This window comes from Cydia amplana, chromosome 19 (assembly GCF_948474715.1).
Source record: "Cydia amplana chromosome 19, ilCydAmpl1.1, whole genome shotgun sequence".
NCBI lineage: Eukaryota > Metazoa > Arthropoda > Insecta > Lepidoptera > Tortricidae > Cydia > Cydia amplana.
In genome coordinates this window covers 10,255,924-10,279,689 of record NC_086087.1, presented here as the reverse complement: position 1 = coordinate 10,279,689, position 23,766 = coordinate 10,255,924, and the positions used below count along the sequence as shown (strand labels likewise).

Sequence of the window (23,766 nt, the reverse complement as noted above, 5' to 3'; positions counted from 1 at the left end):
CGGAAAACCTATAAAAACGCGTTTTTCCATAGATAAAACCTAGCTAGATCGATTTTTCGCCCCCGAAAATCCCCATATACCTAGCAAATTTCATTAAAATCGTTAGACCCCGAAATATATACAAGAGTTGCTCGTTTAAACGTAGGTTTAAGATTTGCGGCAGCAATGTAGTCGGCAGTAATGTCGCGCTGCAATACTGCAGCAGTAATGCTGGTGTAGCCTGAATCCGAACGGTTCCCGTAAACGCTTGTACAGTCGCCATCAGGTATATCAGAGCGGCTGAAGTGCTCAAAAATATTTTAACACGCACTCTAACGCCTTGACAATAGAGCCGTGTTCAGATATTTGTGAGCACCTTGGCCGCTCCGATATATCTGATGGCGACGGTACCTAGCTCAGGCGTATACTGGTATCGTTGAGGCGAGCCGTTTTAAGCGACTGTGAAACAGACCGTGTGTAGCGGGTGCCGCTTCAGGGCTGCGTCGGCCCATTTAGATTAGTTTGCAATTGCTGAGACCTGATTACGTGACCCTGTACCTTGTGAAGGTGGCGGGGATGGGTCGCCATTTTTACCCGACTGTGGGAAGGTACATATTTTAGGCTTTGTACCTACAATTGTACCTACAGTTAGCATCAATAGTAAAGGATGAAACAACACACCAAAAATATCTACCACCCTTTCATATAGAGATATATATCTATACAGACAGTTTCTACATATAGAGGTACATATATCACTTATAGTTAAAGCTAGGTGGTAGGTAGATTCGCTACTTTCGATGCTGACTGCACCACTGCGTTGATATTGATAATGAGTCTTGTGCTTCTTGTACTTGCATGTACTAGTGTAAAATAAATAAATTATCTCTGGGATTTGAACCCATGGCGTGCCATGGCTATCTGCGTAAATATTCACTGCATAAATGTAACTAATTACCCAACAACAATAATAACAACTGAAAACGAACTGAAACATTGTAATTATTTAAGTCACAACACTAATTAACATAGAAATTATACAAAGTAAGAGAAAATTTGCAGTAAACTACATTTTCCTCGATCGGCAACCCTGGAGTCTGCCATCTAGCTCAGTAATGAAGCAATTTAAATGCATGAGGCAGGGCGCGAGAGACTCTTGGTGGGGAGATGCCAACCCTAATCTACACGTTACAACTACCAACGAATAGTAAGCAATTTCCAACTTTGAAGATAAGAAATACAGTTCAAATTCGGTTGTGAAGTTTTGACGTTTGGATTTTTATTAGGGTTGTCACAATATTGGTAGGTATAGATGATAGTGGGTGCACGGGGTAAGTACGGTATATCTCTGCAGGTAGAGGATTATGGAGGGCGAACTGCGACGCGAAAATGTTTTCCCAACTTATTCGGAGTGAAAGGAAAACTAGCGAAAGTGATATGAGATAACTGGCGCTGTGGCTTTTGGCGTCTCTAGTGAATAAGTTTTCTTATGAGAGTGTTCTTATTGTAAGAAGAGAAATTCGCAAAAGATTGCGATGTTTTTTGTTTTGTGGGGACTTTATAACGTTAGGTATATTTGTCTATTTATACCTAGTACTTATATGATTAAATAAAGCGTTGACAGTGGCAAACTATCTTCCTGTCCGCATCAAAGTAGGTGAAAATGAAAATGTAGCGTATTTATGAAATTCAGGACTAAAGCCCAAAGAAAATTAGGTATTACTTGTTTGTTTTTCTTATTTAGGTACACTTGATTTTAACTTAAACTTGTTTTTGAAATGGACTTTATTGGTTCGATATACGAAATAATGTGTAATACGTTTTCTACGATCGAACCAACAAAGTTTCAATTATTATTACACTTAATAACAACGAATTTTTTATGGATGTTCAAATCATTTCTATACAATATGACCAGTATTTTTGTATTCTGAAAGTCATAACTCCGCTCAGTCTCGCAAAGAGTGGCTCATCACTTTCCGAACCATTAATATTGGATCCAGTAATTTATATCAATCGTGGTAGCCCTCGGTGACGTCACGTCTGCAGTCTGCACCGCCGATAACCCGTTCAGGGCTGCCCATTTGAAACAATACTCATCATTTTATAATTATATATATTAATTAATACTGTAGTTAACGAATTACATTGTTCTTCGCCTGTTAAATACGGAACCCTAAAAAAGAAAATCACCACCAGTTGCATTTTAAACTAATGTCGGCTGATTGTGATTTTCTTCTTCTTATATACACGGAGATAACCGTTTTTTCTTAGGTTTACATATACTCAGTGTGCCAAATCTATTAATAAGTAGGTATTTGTTTTACAAGGGGGCAAAGTTGTTGTTTAACCGCTCGTGCTAATATTGATACCTGAGCAAGCGAAAGATTCCAAAGCACGGGGGTTAAACAAAATTTGCTCCCAAATGAAACGCAAAATTTTTTTACCACACCAACTCTAAGAAAATATTTACTGTAAGATATCAAACAAAATCAAATCCAAAAAATGTAATTAAATATTTGTCATCATTTAAAAGTGAATTCTACTAGCAAACATAGGAAAACAAGTAAAACAACTCAAAATTTGCATTTGATTCCTTTGCCTCACATGTGAATAAAATGCAACTTTGCTATCAGTTTTTGGACAATCAAGAGAGCCTTTACCAGTTGGTGTGGTGGAAAATACATTAAACTATAAAGGGATCGTAAACCTGACAGTTGGGCCCTTCAGAACCAACACTGTTTCAAACATTTTCTCTGTTTTAATTATACTGACTAGATCGTTCGTATTTTAATTAATTAAATTTAATATTTCAATACCCTCAAGTCAAATACGAAATACGAACCCATATCAGAAAGCTGACTCAAGTTAATCTTTAAGCAATGTATCCCTGAAATAACCACAAACCATTTACAATTACACATGTTCACGTAACAATCAGGAATTGAATTAAAAGTTTGGCACAACCCTGGAGAACCGGCGGTCGTGCAAGTGACAGCCCTACGTAGGGCTTTCTACATAGAATGATTACAAAAGCTATTGTTTACAAAAATCCAGAAACGAATTTTTCGTTTAGGATAACAATGCATTGAAATGTATGGAAAAATGTGGGAGAATGTTTTGGCATTTCATCTAAAATTCGGGCTCAATTTCAGTACCTAGTTCCATGGAACTAATATGTACCAAAGTTTGCATTTCAAATAAGAACTTTATTACTAAAGACATAATACGTATAAGTCCGGCTGCATTTTTCAGGGTTAGATACCTAAATTACAAACTAAATAATTACGACTATTTTGTTTGAAATTTATGTTTTTTTCGGTAATATCTCAGAGCTCTATTACCGAAACATCACAGCACACACAGCACAGTTAAGTTGAGTATACTTCGTTTATATAAGACTAGCTTTTGCCCGCGACTTCGTCTACGTGGATTTAGTAATTTGGGTAGCTTATTTTTTATCCTGAGTAGGTATCTGCTTTTTATCGATTCCCCGTACAATTTTCCACCCCCCTTTTCAACCCCTTAAAGGATGACTTCTGGGATAAAAACTACCTCCGTCCTCCCCGGGACTCAAACTATCTCTATACCTACCAAATTTCGACAAAATCGGTTCAGCGGTTTAAGCGTGAAGAGGTAATAGACAGGCAGACACACTTTCGCATTTATAATATTAGTATGGAAGTATGGATAGTATGGATTTGAGCTTCATTAAAATAAGCATGAGGTTCTAATAGGTTAATAAGGATGACTCACGCTAGACCGGGCCGGGGACGGGCCGGAGCTTCCGTGCTTCGTTTTCTATGGAAAGCTGAGGACCGATCAGCCGTCATAGAAAATGATATGTCGGACGCCTCGGCCCGGGTACGGCCCGGTCTAGCGTGAGTCATACTTTAATTGATAACAGTTGAGATTAAATCGTTAGGTATCTTGCTTCATTAGGTCTTCGATAAAAATCCTTATAAAGAGTATATTATGGTAATTCCGAAAAGTTCAAAATGTCGGGTAGGTAATCCCAAAAACGGATTCTAATATGATGAAGGTGATGTTCGGAATTAGCCGACATTTTGTATTCGTAGTACTCGTATACACTTTACCTTACTTTTGCGAAGTTCTTTCTAATGCAAAGTACTTATAACCATTTACTTTAGATTATTCTAGATAAAAAGACTTTCTACTCTATTCTTTGACATAATTAAATCATAACTGCACATAGGCACAAATAAGTAAGTAATTAAAAACTGGGCAGCGCTAGGGCAAGTATTTAATTAAGCCCATAAATCTCTGAAAGCCTCTGCGCTCGAATTGTGCCTAATACAAGTTGCGAAGCCTGCGGTCACTGTACACGCTAGCTGGGCATTGGTACTTGGTAGCCTAGTGGCCATGACTGTTGATAGCTAATGGGGTGGACTGTATTATGGAGATGATGGAAACTCGTAGATTGATATATGATTAAGTATTTTAATAAATAAAACCAAACACAAAAATGATATCAGTATCACGGTGTAGTGTTGAGTCGCTCACTCGTGAGGCACCTCATTTGTACCACTCATTTTGTTAATTTGTCGCAGTACTTCGTACCGCAAAAATGTCTTACTTCACTCCTCTATTCATTTTACTTGATTCTAAAATTATCTTTCTCCTAAAAGTTCTAGTCTTAACCTCCAGAATTGCACTCCAATTAAATGTTACTATTTATTTATTTATAAAGGAAGTGATGAATACATAAATATTTATATACATTAAATATTTTTGTCGCCGTTGGAATTAATGGAATAGTCGACGCTGAAAATATGCTAGTACCTCACCTCATTTGAAGTAAGACATTGTAACACCTCATTTTGGAAAATGAGGTACTCATACAAACTCATTTTAAATTGATGTCCTACCCATCACTATCACGGTGACAGGCAGATTGACATCGACAAGGATTCGAAATAGAAATACAAATTAAAAAGGTATAAAAGAGGTCGCACGCCAGCCAGTCGCCAACAAATGTAGAACTACAGTTTCGTAGGTACATATTTTCAATTTGTTCGAAAATTGAGTTCTAGATTCATGGCTGCAACTTAACATTTTATTTTTTATTTTTACGATTATTTGTTTGAAATTTATGATGATTTTTTCAGTAATATCTCACACTGTTCGGAAAGAGACGAGACATACATGACTCTAATACCGAAACAGCACACACAGCACAGTAAAGTTTACACTTGATTAACTTAACATTATGATGAAAATGAGCTGAACAAAATATGGAAAATAAATATGGAAAAAAACATTATTTATTTGTATCAATATAAGCTGGTACAAACTAATGCCATATTTATATTATTTATGTGCACTTCACACGTCACTAACACATTAATTGTGTTATCGTAAACTCATACTAATTACTTGGAGAGACAGCAGGACACATAATAATGACTACTAATTAATAAAATACAGGTACTAAATGGAACCTGGTTTGAATACGAGATCGATATTATTGATAAGGTTTTATATTAAGTGTAGATATTGTAAGGGTGTGAGATCTGCGATAAAAAGAACTTCTAAATGTCGTTCAATGATAAATAAAAAGGCTTAATGTTTTATTAATGTCACTATAGATAGCAATAAAACTATAGCCGGTCAAACAAGTTTGTCAGTAGCAAAAGGCGCGAAATTAAAAATTTCTATGAGACGCTTACGCTTTGCGCACCTACATTTTTTAAATTTGCCGCTTTTTTCTATTGACGGAAATGGCTTGACAGACTATACCTAGGAGTCTAGTTTTTGTAGTTGTGTATAGGGTGAAATTGTTATGTTTGATCAAATGATCATACGCTGAGGGGTGGATAAATAGCCGAACAACTTTGACTATGGGTCCAACCCCGAAATCGCGAAATAACTGATTTTAATTCAATACTTACCGGAATTGATCGAAAAGGATCAATATCATATTTTTCAGATTTATTTACCTATGTACTACTCAATATAAACTTAAGAAATTACGGCCAAAACTGTAATAAAAATATAAAAACAAAGAAGACGGCTCGGCTCCTACCTACTAGAATTAAATTTTTATTGACTATTTGACTCATTTTACCTTAAAAACATATGTTAATAAAATGGTCATCTTAAATACTGACATTGGCCTTAAATATCGGAATATTGAGGGCCAATATCGGATTTCAATACCGGTATTTGAGAATCGTCCGACATTGGATGCGCTAGGCTAGGGCCATAATCGTCAGATATTCAAAAACAACGTACAAATACAGTACCTACACACAGTCAAAAACAAAAGCCTACTACCGTAAGTTTTTATTCATTTCTATTTTAATTGCGCTGGGCGTCGGTCGTCCGTCATACACTGTCACTGGCCAGTAATAATATTCCGCCTACCAATTCCACATGCCGAAGATACGCATCGGTGGCGGACCGCCCCGCTACAAATGAGAGCCGGTGCACAAAACTTGGAAGCGCATTCCAGTTTTATACATAATCATAATGATCATGATTTGCTATTATTTCACTTACCTTGTGCACTGAGATCAATATGAAATCAGCAAAACTGTTTGATAAAATTAAAAAACGCGCCTGCTGATCATGTCAACGCAGAGAGTAGAATTCAGGAAAACAGTAATCATCCATACCGTGAACTCTAAGAAGAATTTGAAGATTACTGTTAGAGCGGAATACAGAACCGGGAATCAGTGTTTTCGGAAATTATAAAATATGGTTTTCTACTTTTGTGCAAGCTTGCGACTTTCGTTTTTCAGCAGGCCTGTTGTGTGGTTATTGTTGTCGTTAGTACCTACTCTTAATAGAACCTTCCATATCTTCAGCTTATTTTTTTTTCGGGAAGCTTTGTCGGGAATATATATTAAAATCTATGTTATTTGAACTTTCTACTGCCTACGTCACATTTTTTTGCTTTGTTCATTCGTTTACTGGTTCTACTGCATCGTCACTGAGTCGGAAAATATATTCCTCCCACCAATTTCGCCTTGCAACCGCCAAAGATACCTATCGCACGAAACCAGAAACATAACTCGTTGCAGTAGGTACATTATCATTGCATTGTATGCTCATTAAATACTTAAATATTGCAAGACTAGGGGCCCGATTCGGATTTTGAAATAGACATCTGTTAGATATCTTTTAGACATCACCAAGATACGATAACGATATGTTTAAGATCTAACCTGTCAAATATGAGATTTGCGCGATTCTGGAGATACTCTTGAACGATTTCCACAAGATATGGCTTAGAGACCCAATTCACATCTAATCTCTATCTAACGTAAAAGTGACATTTGTTGCCCGAATTGCGCTGCAAAAGAGAACTAAGTTGAAATCTAAACTATAACGTATCTCTCTTGTGAATATCTTGATGTTCGAATACGGCAGTAAGGGTCGGTTGCACCAAGCTGTTTGTCATCGTTAAAGAGTTCGCTAAATTTTATTGTATGGAAAGTTTCATAGTAAACCGCCGCGGCGCGCCGGGTAACGTTGATCAGTCTGTCAAGTGCGGATGGTGCAACTGGCACTAAGGATCTTTCTGAGACAGTGGGTCTAGTTACCTTCTTTATTGGCTCGTTGGTTGATGAAAAACAGTCCATGGCTATGGCGCAGGCGCACTCTATTAAGTACCTACCTATGTACGTGTTTTTGATTTCCTTTGTTACATATTTAAGTCAAATAGCGGCGTTCAGCGCACGCTTGATAGATTGGCTAACAAAGGTACCTGGCATAGGTCCATCATAGGTACATACTGTTCTAGAGTATCTTTGCGTAGGTAGAATCCATGAATAGGTAGTTCCAGTGCTCGAAACGCTAATGCCCAATAGTTGACACACGGTTGTCACCTCCATTACTAATGTAACTATGTACTGAGACAGTGACGAGCACTCGTTAGTATTACCGGTACCGATGTCAACTCATACCGGTAGTTTCTCCGGACACGGATATAGAAAAGTAAGTTACACAGTTACTACATTTGTTGATAAATCAATCATTCTCATGCCTCCCTGGGAAAAAATAGAACAAAGGATCAAAACATACTCTAAAGGTAGGCTCAGACTGTAATTACACATAAAAACTTAGCATAAAACAAACCAAAATACTTAATCATTTTTAGAAGATTTTGGTTGGTAATGATTTGAGGTTTAGGCCCCATAAATGCTGCGTACCAAAAAAATATTTTCCTAAGTATATACAGGGCGCTTCCTGTAACAGGAGCAATAAATTAAACCAAAGGCTGTACTCCTCAAACTGACCAACATTTGTTCAGCAACATTTTAAAATAATGAATCCTTTAGACTTCCTCTTTTTCATACAAAATAAATATTGCCTTCAATGTACGCTGACATCAGTGTGTTTGACGTTGCTTGTCACGCTTTAAACATAACAAAATTTGCAATACATTGCGTCTTAGAATAAACTTAAAAGTGTAATAAAAATCAAAACACGAGTTATTTTCGAAAGTTGCTGAACAAATATTAGTCAGTTTGAGGAGTACAGCCTACAGTTTAATTTATTGCTCCTGTTACAGGAAGCACCCTGTATAATGTGTACTACTAAATTGTAGTAATAATCTACCAAGCTTCCAGGCTTCGAAAAAAATCTGTGTTACTTAAAATCCATTCCAGCTTCTCTTTAAAAACTTCATTTTTTGCTAACACTATTATGTCATAACACGACAAGGTACCTAAATACATATCTCAACGGAAAGACAAACTGTGACAAAAATCGACTGTGTGGACATGGCTTAACAGTACATACATGACTTATGGAACAGTAGTTACCTCTGATCATTATAAAACAGAACAGCCGCTAAGCTCCAACCAGTCACCATGACTATACGAACGTGTATAGCTGTATTAATCACTGTCATTAAACTGTGCATCTGTGACGACCGCTATGGTGACCTAAAGCAGAATGAGGCCATGTGCGCGCGATTTGGAATGAATGCACTGTTCGACCCTGAAATGGTGATCAAGACAAAATGGCGGATATACTATACCTGGAATTTGAGATTGTCCTTTGGGTGCCTTGATATGACGTTCAAAACTGTTAATCCATTGGTGAGTACACATCACTATTTAAACATGAAAAGTGTAGCGCTGCTGACTGTGGGCTCCATAGTAATAACTGAGGATCTAATTGGGGTAGATGCAAATGAAGACATTTCGCTAACCCGCAATGCTATGCCGCTGCGTTTCTATATCGCAATTTTCATTTCATTATGCGACTATAGTCGTAGTTATTATGTTCAATACATTTACCATTCTTAAATGCGTGGCGTCGTTGAAAATTCCGTTCAAATGCTATAGGATAGGATACAGCAGAATTGTCAAATATTCCACGTTACCTGCTGGGGATTGGGCTATGTGGGTTTTATCCGCTTATTTAACTTCAGTCCAATTTTGTTTTTTATTTTTGTATATACAGATCATCAACCGCTTCTACTCTGACATGAACAAGCATCTGGAGACGCAGCCAGTGTGGGAGGCGGCTACTCTGCTGGTGACCATGGGCTACTTCAACCATCAGATGCTGCTTTTCGCCGAGCCTGGGCCCGCCGGCAAATTTATCGGCATACCGAACATATCACAACGAGCTAGTGAGTGTTACCCTGTTTTTGACTGTAGTTTGAACAAGCACCTAGGGACGCAGTCAGTGTGAGAGGCAGCATCTCTGCTCGTGATAATGGAGCGCTTCAACCATCAGATGCGGCTGTTCGTTGAACCTGGGTCCTCCGGCAAGTTTATCGGCATATATACCAAACATCTCACAAGCTTGTTGCGAACGAGCTAGTGAGTTTCTTGTCCCGGGTCTCAAACTACCTCCATATCAAATTTCACCCAACTCAGTTTAATGGTTTAAGCGTGAAGAGGCAGACAGGCAGAGTTACTTTCGCATTTATAATATTATATTAGTAAGGATTAATCTCAGTTTGGCTCATTCAGGATACTACATGTCTTCAACGCCTCTCCCAAAATTCTTGGGCGTAGACTTAACATAACCTCTCTCCGTTTATAATATTTAAAACTTTCACGTTTTGAACACATATTAACTCACATTTATAGACGTGTCTATTAACGTGAAATTTATTCACATACCTTTATTTACCGACGTTTCGACACAGGTTTCACTGGTCATGGTCGCGGCTAACTGATGTCTCTCTCCGTTTTCCAGTCGATATGCTGCCGCACCCAGCCAGCGTGCCGCTCCTCAAGTTCCAGCTGAAGCTGATCCGCGACGGCAAGTTCCTGATCATGATGGACTGCCACATCGGAGCCGTGTCACTCTCGGCTCGGTACAGCGGGAAGCCGCCCACCGAGGAGGAGCTGGCCGAGGCTGTGGCTGAAGCTGGCCTGGGCGAGGGCTTCTCGGCTTGCATGAAGGGAAAGAAACCTATAAAGTTTTAGGATAACGTTGACATCATTGATAAATAAAGTACTGAGTCTAATACGGCTTACACCAACACCAACCCATTAAACATCGACAGCATACATCATCATATACATATCATGTGACGTATATTTATATTTTTGTATTCCTATGTGACTTAGTATGAATAGGTAAATGAAATTAAAATGGAAGTGAATCTCCCAGGATCTACGTTCAAGACTATGTTGAATTTTAAGGAATTTCTAATAAAGTGTACTTTCTGAGACTACTGAAATGTTAATGAAAGTTTAACTAAGGAAATATACCTACTTAAACTATTTTAAACAATGTTTTAATTTACGATATCTTAACATTTAACATTGAACTTCCTTTTGTATTTTGAATACAATTAAAATTCCTTTTGAATAGAATTATTTAAAATGTTTGATGAATTTGTTTTGCTTTAAATTCAGTTGACTGAAACCAGTGTTTTTGTTATCATAATCGGTATTGTTGATATGACACAGAGGTCAGATTTGTTTATATTTTGTAAATGCAAACCAGCATCCTTTTAATAAGGTAAATAAATTGTCCCAATCGATAAACGATATAAAATGGAATCAACTGTCAGTTTGAAGCATTAACCAGCAGACGAACTGAAAAGTTCTAGACGCGTCTTTAACACAATATTAGTCCTTGTTTACTTTGTGTTTTGTCTTAGTTCCCCAATTCCCGTACCGTCAACACCTTACTTAAAATTGAACCAATAGTCACGTACACTTTCTTAGTTTCGTTACAATGTTGTGGTACATTTTCCTGACTGTAACCACGGCATCAGCAAACCTGGATTTTCGCAACGTAAGCATGGAAAACTGGACAACATGCGAACAATTCATGTACAACTATACGTACGACGTGAACAAGATAGTGGACATCGAGTGGAAAATATTTTACTCCTGGGACGGAATGTTTCATGACAGCTATAATGTTTGGTTCACGAGGCCTACGAAGGTGGTAAGTACTTGTACCGGGAATAAGTATTGCAAATGTTCTAGATCTCTACAGAATTTGCATCTGGTAATTTTCACCCTAAACGTCTCGTGATGTTTCTTACTCACCCGAGTGACCTGAAATTCTCATAGTTATAACCTTGCCAAAGGGGAGCCTTTGGCAAGAACCTTGCCACGGAAAGGAAGACATACTAATCTGTTTTTACCAATACTCCAATTAAAAATTAGTTAGGTATCTGCTATTGAAGCGATCAGCAAAAAAATAGATACTCAAGGTTACTTACTTTAATGGAAACAAAACACTCTAAAAATAGAGGATAGTAACAAACACAAGTACCTATAATACACGTCAAAATTGTTTTAAACTCTCCTCGGTCTTCCGTATAGTGGCTCCACTGACGTAAGTCGATAAGTGGCGATGACCAATCTCATTTGCTACCTATTTTGGTAATTGCAAATGTGATTGTCTTACACACTATTTAAGGGTCCGTCACACGGGCGCGTTTTCCGGGCGGCGCGTGAGCGGGGCGCGCCGCTTTTACATATAAAACGCTCACGCCCCACTCACGCCCCGCCCAGAAAACGCGCCTGTGTGACGAATTTAAAAAATTTAATTTTTTTTTCTGTAGTTAATAGATCGCTTCCGCATCCAACTGGAAAAGCAGCTGAAAGACGTGAACTTCAACGACTCGGAGCTGTTCATGGAAACCCGCATAGATTTCACGGCGCTCTTCATCAAGACCAATGTGTCCGGCGTGTACCGTATTGTGCCGCATACGGCTTTTCATGGTTAGTATTAAGTGCTCATTTTATAATTAGGTGATAGTATCATTTATCGAGATAATATGGCAAAAAAACTTGGAGCTGCGTGCTACCTTTCGTAACACCTTTGATACTTTATCGTATAAGGTAAACGTATTAGTGCTCGACATGCTAATGCCCAGTAGATGACACCCTGCTGTCACCTCTATTGACAATGACTTATTAAGTTTCAAGATGACAAGTACTGGAACCGCTCCGAGCACACGTACGTTTACCTTACTTTAACCCTTTATATGGCAGCGGTCTCAAAAAAGACCACCTGCAGCATAGCATCATATGTTTGTATTTTTTTCTTGTACAGAATTTTTAGGACTATAGGATGGCGATAAGGGAAAGTGAGGGACCCGCACTACTTTAAACAGCTTTTTAAATTAGTGAACAAGTACAATTAGGTAATTGAAAGCTGAAACTGGTAAGCAGGTGGGAGGGGGAAAAACTGTAAAAATTGGCTCACTGGCAGTCATCTGGCAGTATGGTCATGATTCCTAAGCTTGTCTTAAGTTGGAATTTTTTGCCAGTTTTAGATATTACTTAACTATCTAAACCGAAGTCTGATTTTATATTTTACACTTATATTGTATCTTTGCAAATGTTCCAGTGCCCTACATACCTAAAGCACCCATTGCTCTGAAAGTGGTGGAGCCTGGATACCTGGGCATCATGAACTGTGGGCTCCGGTACTGCTACGCCCTGGCCCCGGTCAACAAAATGCCGCACGATAACTATGTAAGCATGCACACACATTTCAATGCCTTTAAAATATGTAGCATTACCTACCATTGCATTTTAATGTGTCATTCATAGCGGACTTTACCTCACTGTACTCTACTCTAGCTCTGTCTTTTAGGCTCTAAGTGCGTAGGCATTGAGTTAATAATTAATTTATTCGTTTTTAGTTTATATTAGTTTTATTTAGTTAAGTTTTTTTTTATGTAGGTACAATGATCTTGATATTAATAAATAAATAGTTATTTAGTTATTACACATTTAAGTTAAATACTCATTGTTGCATGATTTAAAAAAAACTCTGGTCAACCGTTTCATTGACAAGAAAAGTTGCAAAATTGAAAAACTTAAGAAGCCAAAAATTGGCTTTGTATATTATTTTTGTTGATCGCTTGTTTCGTAAGCTAGGCCGTATTACTTACAAATATAGACCGGGACCGGGCCGGAGCTTCCGGCGCTTCATTTTCTATGATAGCGCCACGTGATCACCGATCAGCCGTCATAGAAAATTACGTGTCGGACGCCGTGACGCCGGGTTTAGCGTGAGTCATACTTACGTTCGACTTGTTTCGATCCAATTTCGAGGAGGACGAGGAGGAGGCCTACTTGGAATCGTGTTAACACTAATTTATTTTATCTTCAGCTAGCAGAAGCAGCTGCTCGATTGCAGTTCTGGAACAGTCTGGGCCGGTCGTACCTCACGAGGTCTACGCCGAGGCCCGAAGCTACAACGGCGGCATACGACCCCGACGATGATGATATCGAATTTGAGAGGCACTTTAATACATTTTAGAGAGTTTCCGATAGCCCACTGCGGCGCACAACCATGTACCTGCTTAGGTATATTAAGCGCCCCAGGTTAAGTACCCACGACGTCTAGCTGTATACAGGGTGACCTTAGCCATTGGACAAAGCCTAAAATCACACGTAGGGTTACTCCTCAGGAATGCTCTAATTAATAACCGGAACATGCGACACACCAGAAAACCACCGTGTCGCCGAAATAATTTTTAGCTTATAAGATTTTTATTATGTATGTATGTTAGTTTGTAAGGTGTGTCTATGGGCCTTAGTTGCCAGACAATAAATGATATTTGATATTTGATTTCATTAATGTTTTTTTAATTAAAACAAAAAATAAAATAAAAAAATTTTCAAACAAAAGTTATTTCCAATAATCGACAACAAAAAACATACTGTATTAATAATTGGCAGTGCTTTTAACAATTATTTCGAAAATGTGCGGTAATGATGACATTTGTCAAATGTCAGAATCTTATTAGTGACATAAAAAAAAGATAATCAAAAAGGTCGAAGAAGGTTTCATACTATTTATAGCTACTAACACATACAGGCTGCTCCAAAGTAAAAAAATCGTAATTTGTTAATTTCTTCGTAACCGCTACACCGGTTGTTATGATACTTTGTATACTTACTGGTTCTAAATACCCTAATGAATATGTACATTTCGGCTTTGTCCAATGGCTAGGGACATCCTGTATAAAAGTGGATACTTATGTAAGGGCACCGACAGTACTACACGTGCACAGTAAAGGACGACTCACGCTAGACCGGGCCGGGCCCGGGCCGGAGCTTCCGAAGCTTCATTTTCTATGGAAAGCATCACGTGATCACCGACCAGCCGTCATAGAAAATGACGTGTCGGATGCATCGGCCCGGACACGGTCCGGTCTAGCGTGAGTCACACTTAACCTGAAGATAGGTGTCATTATCTCTGCAGCTGCACTGAACAGAACAGAACTGCATGTAAAATGTTGGTATACATTTATTATACAAATAAATCGTAAAATAATAATTATGCTCACCAACTTTTATTCATTACCTGACCTCGTTTTAACCGAAAAGCCTACGACGACTTTCCGTTCTTTGAGACATTTAATTATTGTGCTGTTATTTATACTAAACGGCTTCGATTGTGTGGGTAAAAAACAGTAAATAAACATACATACATACGCATACACAATGCGTAAGATTTGCCTACACTTCAACCTAAACATTAAACAACTGTGATAGTCCTTCATGATTCTCACGCTTCTGGGTATTAAGACAAACATTCACTGTAGTTCCTCATTTGTGATTAAGCAGGGCAACATGCGACTTTTGCTCTTACTTCATTTAATCTTTATTATCGAAGCTAGACCTAAAAAACTCCGCAGTCAATCTAGATTGACTAGACCACATCTAAAAGAAATTAATGCGGACACGCGCCCTAATATTTATGACAGCTCGATTCCGATAGACTTTTTAAATATGGGCGCGTCAGGTGTTTACGACCCTTCTCTCGGTCAGAAGCAGCCATTCGATGGAGTAGCCATGTATCTGGTTCACGAAAGGAAATCCGATGTGGATTTACGCGCTTACCTACAACAGGCAGCGACGATGCGGGAGCAACATAAAACGCCTGCAAAACCAACACAATCTAAAGGTTCATTTGACATGCCAGCGTTATTCGATTTCGAGACTATACACGGATTAAATCTTGCTAAACCTCAAATATACAAGGACAGGTTAGCCAAAACAGAGCTATTGTTTAAGAAAGGTAGCAGAAACCAAAACACGACACAGCCTGAAGATCCTAAGAATCTTGAAGACATGGTTCCTCTGAGCTTGTTCGATATGAAGGCTGGAGTGAATGAGGATGTCATCAGATGGACGAGCTGCGACGATTTTGCTAAGAAAGCGCGATTCCATCCGAGAGACGTGGCGGGGGTGGACTGGGTCCCGTTCTACTTGTGGTCGATGCAGACTTATCCAATTCCTGAGGAGTTTAAATTCTCATATCCTACGAGGAGGGTAAGATAAGCCTTCATTTTAGTGCATTAATTAGTTGTAGAACATCGTTATTTGTTCTATCGTTTAGTGGAATTTTGTGAATTGTAAGTATGTAAGTAAGTACCAATATCTGGGAGACCGAGCTTTGCTCGGAAAACATATAAAAACTCAAAAACCAGCGATTTCCCAGAGATAAGACCAAGCTAGATCGATTTTTCACCCCCGAAAACCCCCATGTACCAAATTTCATCGAAATCGTTAGAGCCGTTTCCGAGATCGCCGAAATATATATAGATACTTCTCTGTGGTTTGGCAGAAGAATATATGTAATTAGTTATAAGAAAGATCTCTGAATAAACGTTTTATTTTTTATTTTTTTATTTTTTTTTTTATATAAATAAATAAATAAATAAACAAGAATTGCTCGTTTAAAGGTATAAGATATTTAGAATAGTGATAATTTCCTGCTATATATGTACTAGATAATAAGCGCATTCTCAGACTATTATTAGATACTAGTCTGATCTTCGAACTCTAATGAAAAATAAGACAGATTTAACATCGTCACGTTAAAACCTTTTAAATATAGGTAGGTATCTTTACTATAATATGTAATTAGTGGCTCTTAATAATCATTTTTTATTTTTCATAGATTGTTCAAGAATACAAAGATCTGTACGAGTCAAAGTTGACAAAGAAAATAGACTGGACAGCACCCATGTTGCTTCTGCGTAACTGGCTTGAGATGCTTCTGGTGGCTGGGGACAAGAGAGGACTGTTCTACGGCATCCCTAAGTCTGCCATCCCGGACGATGTCAGAAGTAAGCATCTGCTACTGAATGAACGCAATAGGCGATCGAAAGCCCGCCTGATTCCGGCCGGGCATCCTTGCATAGCATCAAGTAGCCAGTGGTATCGACTGTGGAGTCGATACCATTTACTGGAAATACGTAAACCTTATTGTATAGGAATAAAATTAAGTCAATTAAGTATTCCTTTAGGTACAGCGCTCCGTGATTGTTATGCCATATATTTAGGGTTCTAGCTAAATTGGACATTCCTAACAATCGCGTACCGTAGATGGTATGTACATATGTACATATGTGACGTTCCACGGCAAAAGGTACCTTATGGCACTTGGCGCTTACGTCGCATAGCGCCGCAATAATAATAGCGCGCGGCGGCGAAGCGGCGTTAATAATAGCGTAAGCGCCAAGGGCCATAAGGTACCTTTATCCGTGGGACGTCACATATATGGGACTTGTACTGAATATTTGCGCTTATAGGTGTACAGTCGAACGAATCGGTTTGTGACCCACCCTAGAAAGTTTTCAGTGTCATAAAAAATACTTTTTAAGAGAAAAGGTTTCACAGTGGGTCAGGAATCAAGTTACTCGATAGTACCTATATGATGTACAATGTGTTGCTTACACTTTTTTGTACAGCTTTTCGTCTAGTCTAGTTGTTTAATCAATGAATCCTGGATTAATATACTGGGTCAAGCAGATCTTGTCAGTAGAAAAAGGCGAAATTTGAATTTCATGCCTTTTTTTACTGACAAGATTTGCTTGACCATCTATAGATTAGTTATTGATAATTCAGCCAAAAAACTTATTAATTTCAGATTCAACGACATGGTACCCACACGCCACAATCAGAATGAAGATGGTGGACCAATACCTTGCCATGATGTTCTGCGAGGAGCACTTAGCCATGATGCTGGCTGTGGTGGGAGAAGAGCCGGACCCTCAGGAGAGCGCCGCCGAGGCTGCCAAGCTTGGCTTCCATGGCATCGGGGCTCCGGTGACCAAGCAGGGTCAAGTGGGGTCACCGAAAGATGATAGGTTTGAAGACTTTGACGAAAAAATTAATCTGGATCGGCATTCTGCTGTTGTGAAGTCTTTCTATACACCTTAGATGAAAAGTTCTATAGGTGCAAAAAAACAATAAATATGACATGGATACGCATTGCTCAGCTATAGAAGTGAATGTGATATCAAACTCTGTGTTATCGGTCGGACTTGCGGAACAAACCACTGGCGTTGTACCGTAAAATGGGGTGAGTAGGGTCAAAACTTAAATTCAAACCTCGATAACATTTTGTTTTTACATATGAAAAATGAATGGTGTATATAATAAGTGTTCCGGGCGTTTGTATTTTAGTTTTTATTTTATTTTGGGTAGTTCCATTTCATAACTTTGACGATAAAGAGGAAAACCCACCTCACCCCGTAGTGCCTCGTATTTGGGGTGAGAGCTTTCATACAAAGGTGATTTTGGAAGATTGTTGGATCGATTTTTTTTATTATGCGTATTACTATAGCTCCATTTTAAATTGGAATACATTATTTTTGTAGCAGTAGCCTTAAAATCCCTTCTCACCCCCTCTCAAACCTTCTCTCCCCATTCATAACCCACTTCTCCCCGCGAAACCTACTCACCCTGTTTTACGGTATTTGGGGCTGGGTCTGTCCGTGGTATTGTCGAGCGACGACCACGGCGTGTGGGGTGCGAGGCCTTTGACAGACGACTTATTTAGATATGTTGCCTTCATGGCCATCGCCAGTAAAAAGGCAGACCTGAGAATGCTGAACCAGGTGGCGATGAATTCTATAAAATTCTCGTAAGTACAGTGTATTAAAAAACCGGCCAAGTGCGAGTCGGACTCGCGCACGGAGGGTTCCGCACCATCAACAAAAAATAGAGCAAAAAAAATCGTGTTTGTTGTATGGGAGCCCCCCCTTAAATATTTATTTTATTTTTAGTGTTTGTTGTTGTAGCGGCAACAGATTACATTATTTGTGAAAATTTCAACTGTCTAGCTATCGCGGTTCATGAGATACAGCCTGGTGACAGACGGGCGGACGGACAGCGAAGTCTTATAGTAATAGGGTCCCGTTTTTTACCCTTTGGGTACGGAACCCTAAAAAACGATGGGAGAAAGGCGAAATTGTTCAAGAGCGAGAAAAAATGGATAGCGTTCTTAATCATAAACTACATTATTGAAAAAAAAAAATGGGCTAAAAAACACATTGTTATGTCTTTTAAGACAGTTGTTCTTTAGAGATTGTCCGAAATAGGTATACATGTACGTATATTTATATACTCGTATAAACCATTTTTAGTGTAGGTAACCTATGTTTAACAAAATAAAAGAAAATAAATGAATTGAATTAATGAATTTTCAGACTTATACAAATAAATTATAGTATTTAATATATATTTACAATATTTACACAGGTATTACATACATTTTAGACGAAACCTAATGTCACCTGGTTCATAGTCTAATAAATTATATGAATCTTCTTATAATACTTATTAACTTATTTAATCCCTTAAATAGGTACCCTCTCGGAATTTTTTAAAAAGCTACGAGTACGTAGATTCTTTAAGAATTAATGTACTTACAGATAATTATTAAGGTTATGAAGCGTTGGAAATGAGCAAGTGTCACACTGGAGTTGAAAGCTTAGTAAGTATACCGTATACCTACATACCGATTCAAAGCCTTCGGTAACACTCTACCTTTAGGCGCGCTGTATAAAGTATGACTTAAGGATCACTTACGCCGAGGCGTCCGACATGTCAGTTTCTATGACGGCTGGTCGGTGATCACGTGGTGCTTTCCATAGAAAACGAAGCGCCGGAAGCTCCGGCCCGGCCCCGGCCCGGTCTAGCTTGAGTCATCCTGTACGCTAGAACGGTCCGGGTCCGGGCTGTGCCATCTAACACTTCAGCTCAGTTTCCTATGACAGCATCACCTGATCACCTTCACAGGAAATAAAACCCGAAAAGCAGCCATTACGAAATGAAATGGAAACGATATAATTTTTATAGGGAAAATACGCCTAAGTTTTTACTCGTAACAACTGTACCCTGGAATTTTCTGTTATGCATATTTAGGTAAAGCAGTTGCCGACACATTGGAAGATTAACAGCGGTCAAAGAATGCTACAACATCCTTCCATTGATTATAAAAGTGGTTCGATTCATCTCGTCAGTCAGTGCAGATTATACGGCACGGTGAATCCTATACGTTCTCTAATCCTAAACGTGCTTTACTTACATATTACCTACTTTAATAACAGCCTATTTCATACAAAGTCGAAGCAACTGTGGTAACTTAAGAGAAAAACGATTATTGCAACTTTAAGAAAAATCAGAATTATTTAAACACGTATCGAAAGCCAAAAAGTTGAACAAAAATTTACTGCAAATCTTTTTTAAAATTTGTAACACCAAAATGGTCTCACAAACATTCAAAATACTCCTCCTGATACTGATAACGCCAGTGATAGCCAAGAAAGTAAAGCTAGGTCCACACTGGCACCACCGCGAGCGCACGACGTGCGAGGAGTTTGGGCGGTACGCGCGTTTCAACCCCTACTCGATGACCAACGAGTCCTGGTTCGTGTTCTATTACTGGGCCCCGCAGCCGGACTCCTTCCATTTCCGATTTGATTTGCCCACGAAGAAAGTGAGTGAAAACCTTTACTTTTTCTTGAGAAGCTATAGCTGGTCAAGCAGATCTTGTCCGTAAAAAAAGTCAAATTTTCTATGGGACGATATTCCTTTCGCGCCTACATTTTTTAAATTTGCCGCCTTTTTCTACTGACAAGATCTGCTTAACCATCAGCTATACATTCAATAATAAAAAGGTGTGTTTAGGGCTCGGGTGTCTGAGGGCGGTAGCGCTATGCATGTATATGCAACGGTATTAAAATTAAAACATTGTTTTTTTTTTAATTGTATTCTACCTATTATTGTCCATGAGATACAACAACCTGCTGATAAATATACCTACAGATGATAGCGTAGACTTGGCAATAGAGTTTCATTTGTCATTGTCACTTGTTTAGGAACATGGTACTAAAACAAAACAAAACTAGCAAAGTATAACTTTTTTTTGCAGAATTATACCTACCTCCACAAAAACCTGGACAACCGTGTGACCATTCCCGTCAACTGGACGGCTAAACACGTCATGCTTAGAATAGGGGAGGACCTATCACTACTAGTGGAACTAGGAGACAGAGGACAGTACTTGATGTATAACGTGAAGTCGGCTCTGGGTGAGTATTATACCTGTTGGACGGTTATTCACGTCATGCTGAAAGTGGGGACTGATTTGTCACAGAGCTTGATGTATAACTTGAAGTTGGCTTCGGGTGATTAGACCATTATATACTGATCGGCTGTTATGCTGAGACTATCACGGCTAGTAGAGCTAGGTGACAAAAGACAGTATATGATGTATAACGTCAAGAGGTACAATAAATCAATATAATACTTAGTCGAACGTTCAAGGACGTCGAAGTCATGCTGAAATTGAGTGTAGAATTATCACTTCTAGTAGAGCTAACGTAAAGTTGGTTCAGAGTTTTAGAGTTCATTTTGAGTTCACTATAGGTCGGACGGATAAACACGTCATGATACGAGTGGGAGTTGCTTCACTAATTAGGAAAGCTACGAGTATATCATGAAATAAGTATCTCACAGATATATAATTCTAATTCATATAATAATTTTAGGTAGAATGACAATTATTATAGGTAGGTAATCATAATCATAATCATTTATTGTATAATATTAATTAATGAATGAATGAATGAAATGAAATCGTTTATTTCAGGCAACTAGTGGCCCATACATAAATACCTTAAAACTAGCATACATATTATAAAAATATAACTAAACACTAAAAAACACATTATGATTGCGATGCATTACGCAACCCCGCAGTGTCAGGGAACCGGCCGCGGAACCGCCGAAACTTGACACTCTTCGGCCAAAACTCCTCCTTGGTGAAGGTCGCTAGATGTTCAGACGGAACGGTCACCACAAACGAATTAAATTATTATTACATGTCAATCAATTAATATTACATGTCAATTATTTACAAAACGTATTTACATGATTGGAAGAATAACTGAAGATTCTGATGTTCTAGATGTGAATCAGGTAGGACGACAACTAACACCGTTGGAGGTTCGAATGAAACAGACAGGAGATAATAAGATCGTTGGTATGATGATTTGCAAGGTTGGTACTAATAAGACATATAGGTACCTAATATCTGGGAGACCGAGCATTGCTCGGAAAACATATAAAAACTCAGAAATGCGCGTTTACCCAGTGATAAGACCTAGCTAGACCAATTTATCGCCCCCGAAAACCCCCATATAGCAAATTCATCGAAATCGTTAGAGCCGTTTCCGAGATCCCTGAAATATATATATAAATAAATATACCTACATATAAATAAATAAACAAGAATTGCTCGCTTAAAGGATAAAGGATGACGGCCCGGGCCGGGTTGCCCGAAATTTGAGTTTTCTATACTAAGCATCATTTATCATAGAAAAAGATGTGTTCCGACCCGGGTTCATAGTTCTAGCGTGAGTCACCCTTAATGCTGTGTGTTGTCATTTTCATTTATTATAACATTATAAATCGTTAATTTTCAGAAAGAAACAGTATTTGCCATGGCGCGACTAAAAGAATTGCCTCGTAAGAATGAGCTCCAGGACGCAGCAGGACGCCTCAACTACCGGAGCCGCGGTGGCAAATCCTATCTCTACCAAGGTACGATCGTCTTGCCATGAAGTAATGTATTTGCCTCGTAGTAAACGAGTTGCCTCGTCAGAATGAGCTGTGTGATGCAACTGGACGCCCGAACTACCGGAGCCGCGGTTGCAAATCCTATCTCTACCAAGGTACGATCGTCTTGCCTTGAAGTAATGTATTTGCCTCGTAGTAAACGAGTTGCCTCGTCAGAATGAGCTGTGTGATGCAACTGGACGCCCGAACTACCGGAGCGGCGATGGCAAGTCCTACCTCTACCAAGGTACGAGTATGATCATCTTGCTTTGAAGTAAAGAATGATGACTCTCAGGATGACTCTCGCTAGACCGGGCCGGGGCCGGGCCGGAGCTTCCAGCGCTACGTTTTCTATGGAAAGCACCACGATCCACGATTAATTGGTAGGTATTTATTTATATATATTTATTAATTTATATGTATGTATTAATATTTTTATGGATATATAATTGTTTTGTATAGGTATTTATACATGTATATGCGTTATGTTTCTAGGGTTAGCTACTTCTTTTAAGTCTCGCCGTCATGTACAATTTATCTTAGTTTGACTACCATTTCATAATGTTAGTTACTTAAAGGTTAGCTGGAAGAGATCCCTTAACGGGATAAGTTCGCCTTTGTACACATTTACTGGATGATCTCTGTGTTATGTATGTGTTTTGTGCAATAAAGTGTTTACTACTACTACTACTATCCCGATCAGCCGTCATAGAAAATTACATGTCGGGTCTAGCGTGAGTCATCCTTAACTCTTTTAGAGTTGCCTCGCCAAAAAGAGCTTCAACAACTAAAAATTTACTCTTATCATTTTACCCTGGACGCTCCAACTTTCAAGATGTATTTACCCCAGGGGAATATATATTTTGACCATCTTTTTTTCTAGAATCATTAGGAAAAACCATTGAGCGTCAAGGCTGCTTAACTACCTTTTTTACTCTTTGTGTGTTAAATTATTAACATACGACTTTTTTGAGCAGGTCACCACTGGATGCCTATACCCGAACAGGACGAAATGGCCTACTGGGGTCCGCAAAATGAACACTTCACATCTGACACGGTTTGGTGAAAAATAAAAGTCATAACAAAATAAAGCCTATTGTTCAATGTAATATCTAATAAAATAAATAAATAAATATCAGTGGCCTATTTTATAAAGCTACAAGTTACAATTTACAAGCGGAAGTCTCTTTCTAACCCTATGTGTTAGAACGAGACTTCCGCTTGTAAATTGTAACTTGTAGCTTTATAAAATAGGCCAAGGAGACAGCTTACACAGGTCAAACTAGCCCCAAACTAAGCAAAGCTCACACAGGTAAATCTAGGTCTTGTAGGGATTAGTACGGTTTTCTACGACATTTTCCTTTTAGGTAAAACGACTGGTATATTTGAACTGATATTTCGTAATATGTATAAGTTTCGACAAGAGATCATCATTATTAGCCAAACTGCTTGG

At 38.6% G+C, this 23,766-nt stretch overlaps 4 protein-coding genes across 4 annotated transcripts; all 4 read left to right on the top strand.

The window, feature by feature from the left end:
• The first annotated feature begins 8,711 nt into the window (after window positions 1–8,711).
• LOC134656808 (uncharacterized) lies at window positions 8,712–10,448 on the top strand. Its single transcript, XM_063512331.1, has 3 exons — window positions 8,712–9,050; window positions 9,418–9,589; window positions 10,165–10,448. Exons 1-3 carry the CDS (start codon window positions 8,820–8,822, stop codon window positions 10,395–10,397), a joined length of 636 nt encoding a protein of 211 aa, XP_063368401.1. The 5' UTR covers window positions 8,712–8,819; the 3' UTR covers window positions 10,398–10,448.
• A 709-nt stretch (window positions 10,449–11,157) lies between these two features.
• Window positions 11,158–13,710, top strand: LOC134657081 (uncharacterized). The gene is made up of 4 exons (XM_063512632.1): window positions 11,158–11,373; window positions 11,999–12,158; window positions 12,790–12,917; window positions 13,561–13,710. Exons 1-4 carry the CDS (start codon window positions 11,158–11,160, stop codon window positions 13,708–13,710), a joined length of 654 nt encoding a protein of 217 aa, XP_063368702.1.
• Window positions 13,711–15,188: 1,478 nt separating this feature from the next.
• Window positions 15,189–17,638, top strand: LOC134657080 (uncharacterized). Its single transcript, XM_063512631.1, has 3 exons — window positions 15,189–15,731; window positions 16,363–16,531; window positions 17,335–17,638. Exons 1-3 carry the CDS (start codon window positions 15,189–15,191, stop codon window positions 17,625–17,627), a joined length of 1,005 nt encoding a protein of 334 aa, XP_063368701.1. The 3' UTR covers window positions 17,628–17,638.
• A 2,318-nt stretch (window positions 17,639–19,956) lies between these two features.
• Window positions 19,957–22,361, top strand: LOC134657079 (uncharacterized). Its single transcript, XM_063512630.1, has 5 exons — window positions 19,957–20,231; window positions 20,350–20,371; window positions 20,626–20,785; window positions 21,679–21,755; window positions 22,181–22,361. Exons 1-5 carry the CDS (start codon window positions 19,957–19,959, stop codon window positions 22,316–22,318), a joined length of 672 nt encoding a protein of 223 aa, XP_063368700.1. The 3' UTR covers window positions 22,319–22,361.
• The last annotated feature ends 1,405 nt before the right edge of the window (window positions 22,362–23,766 follow it).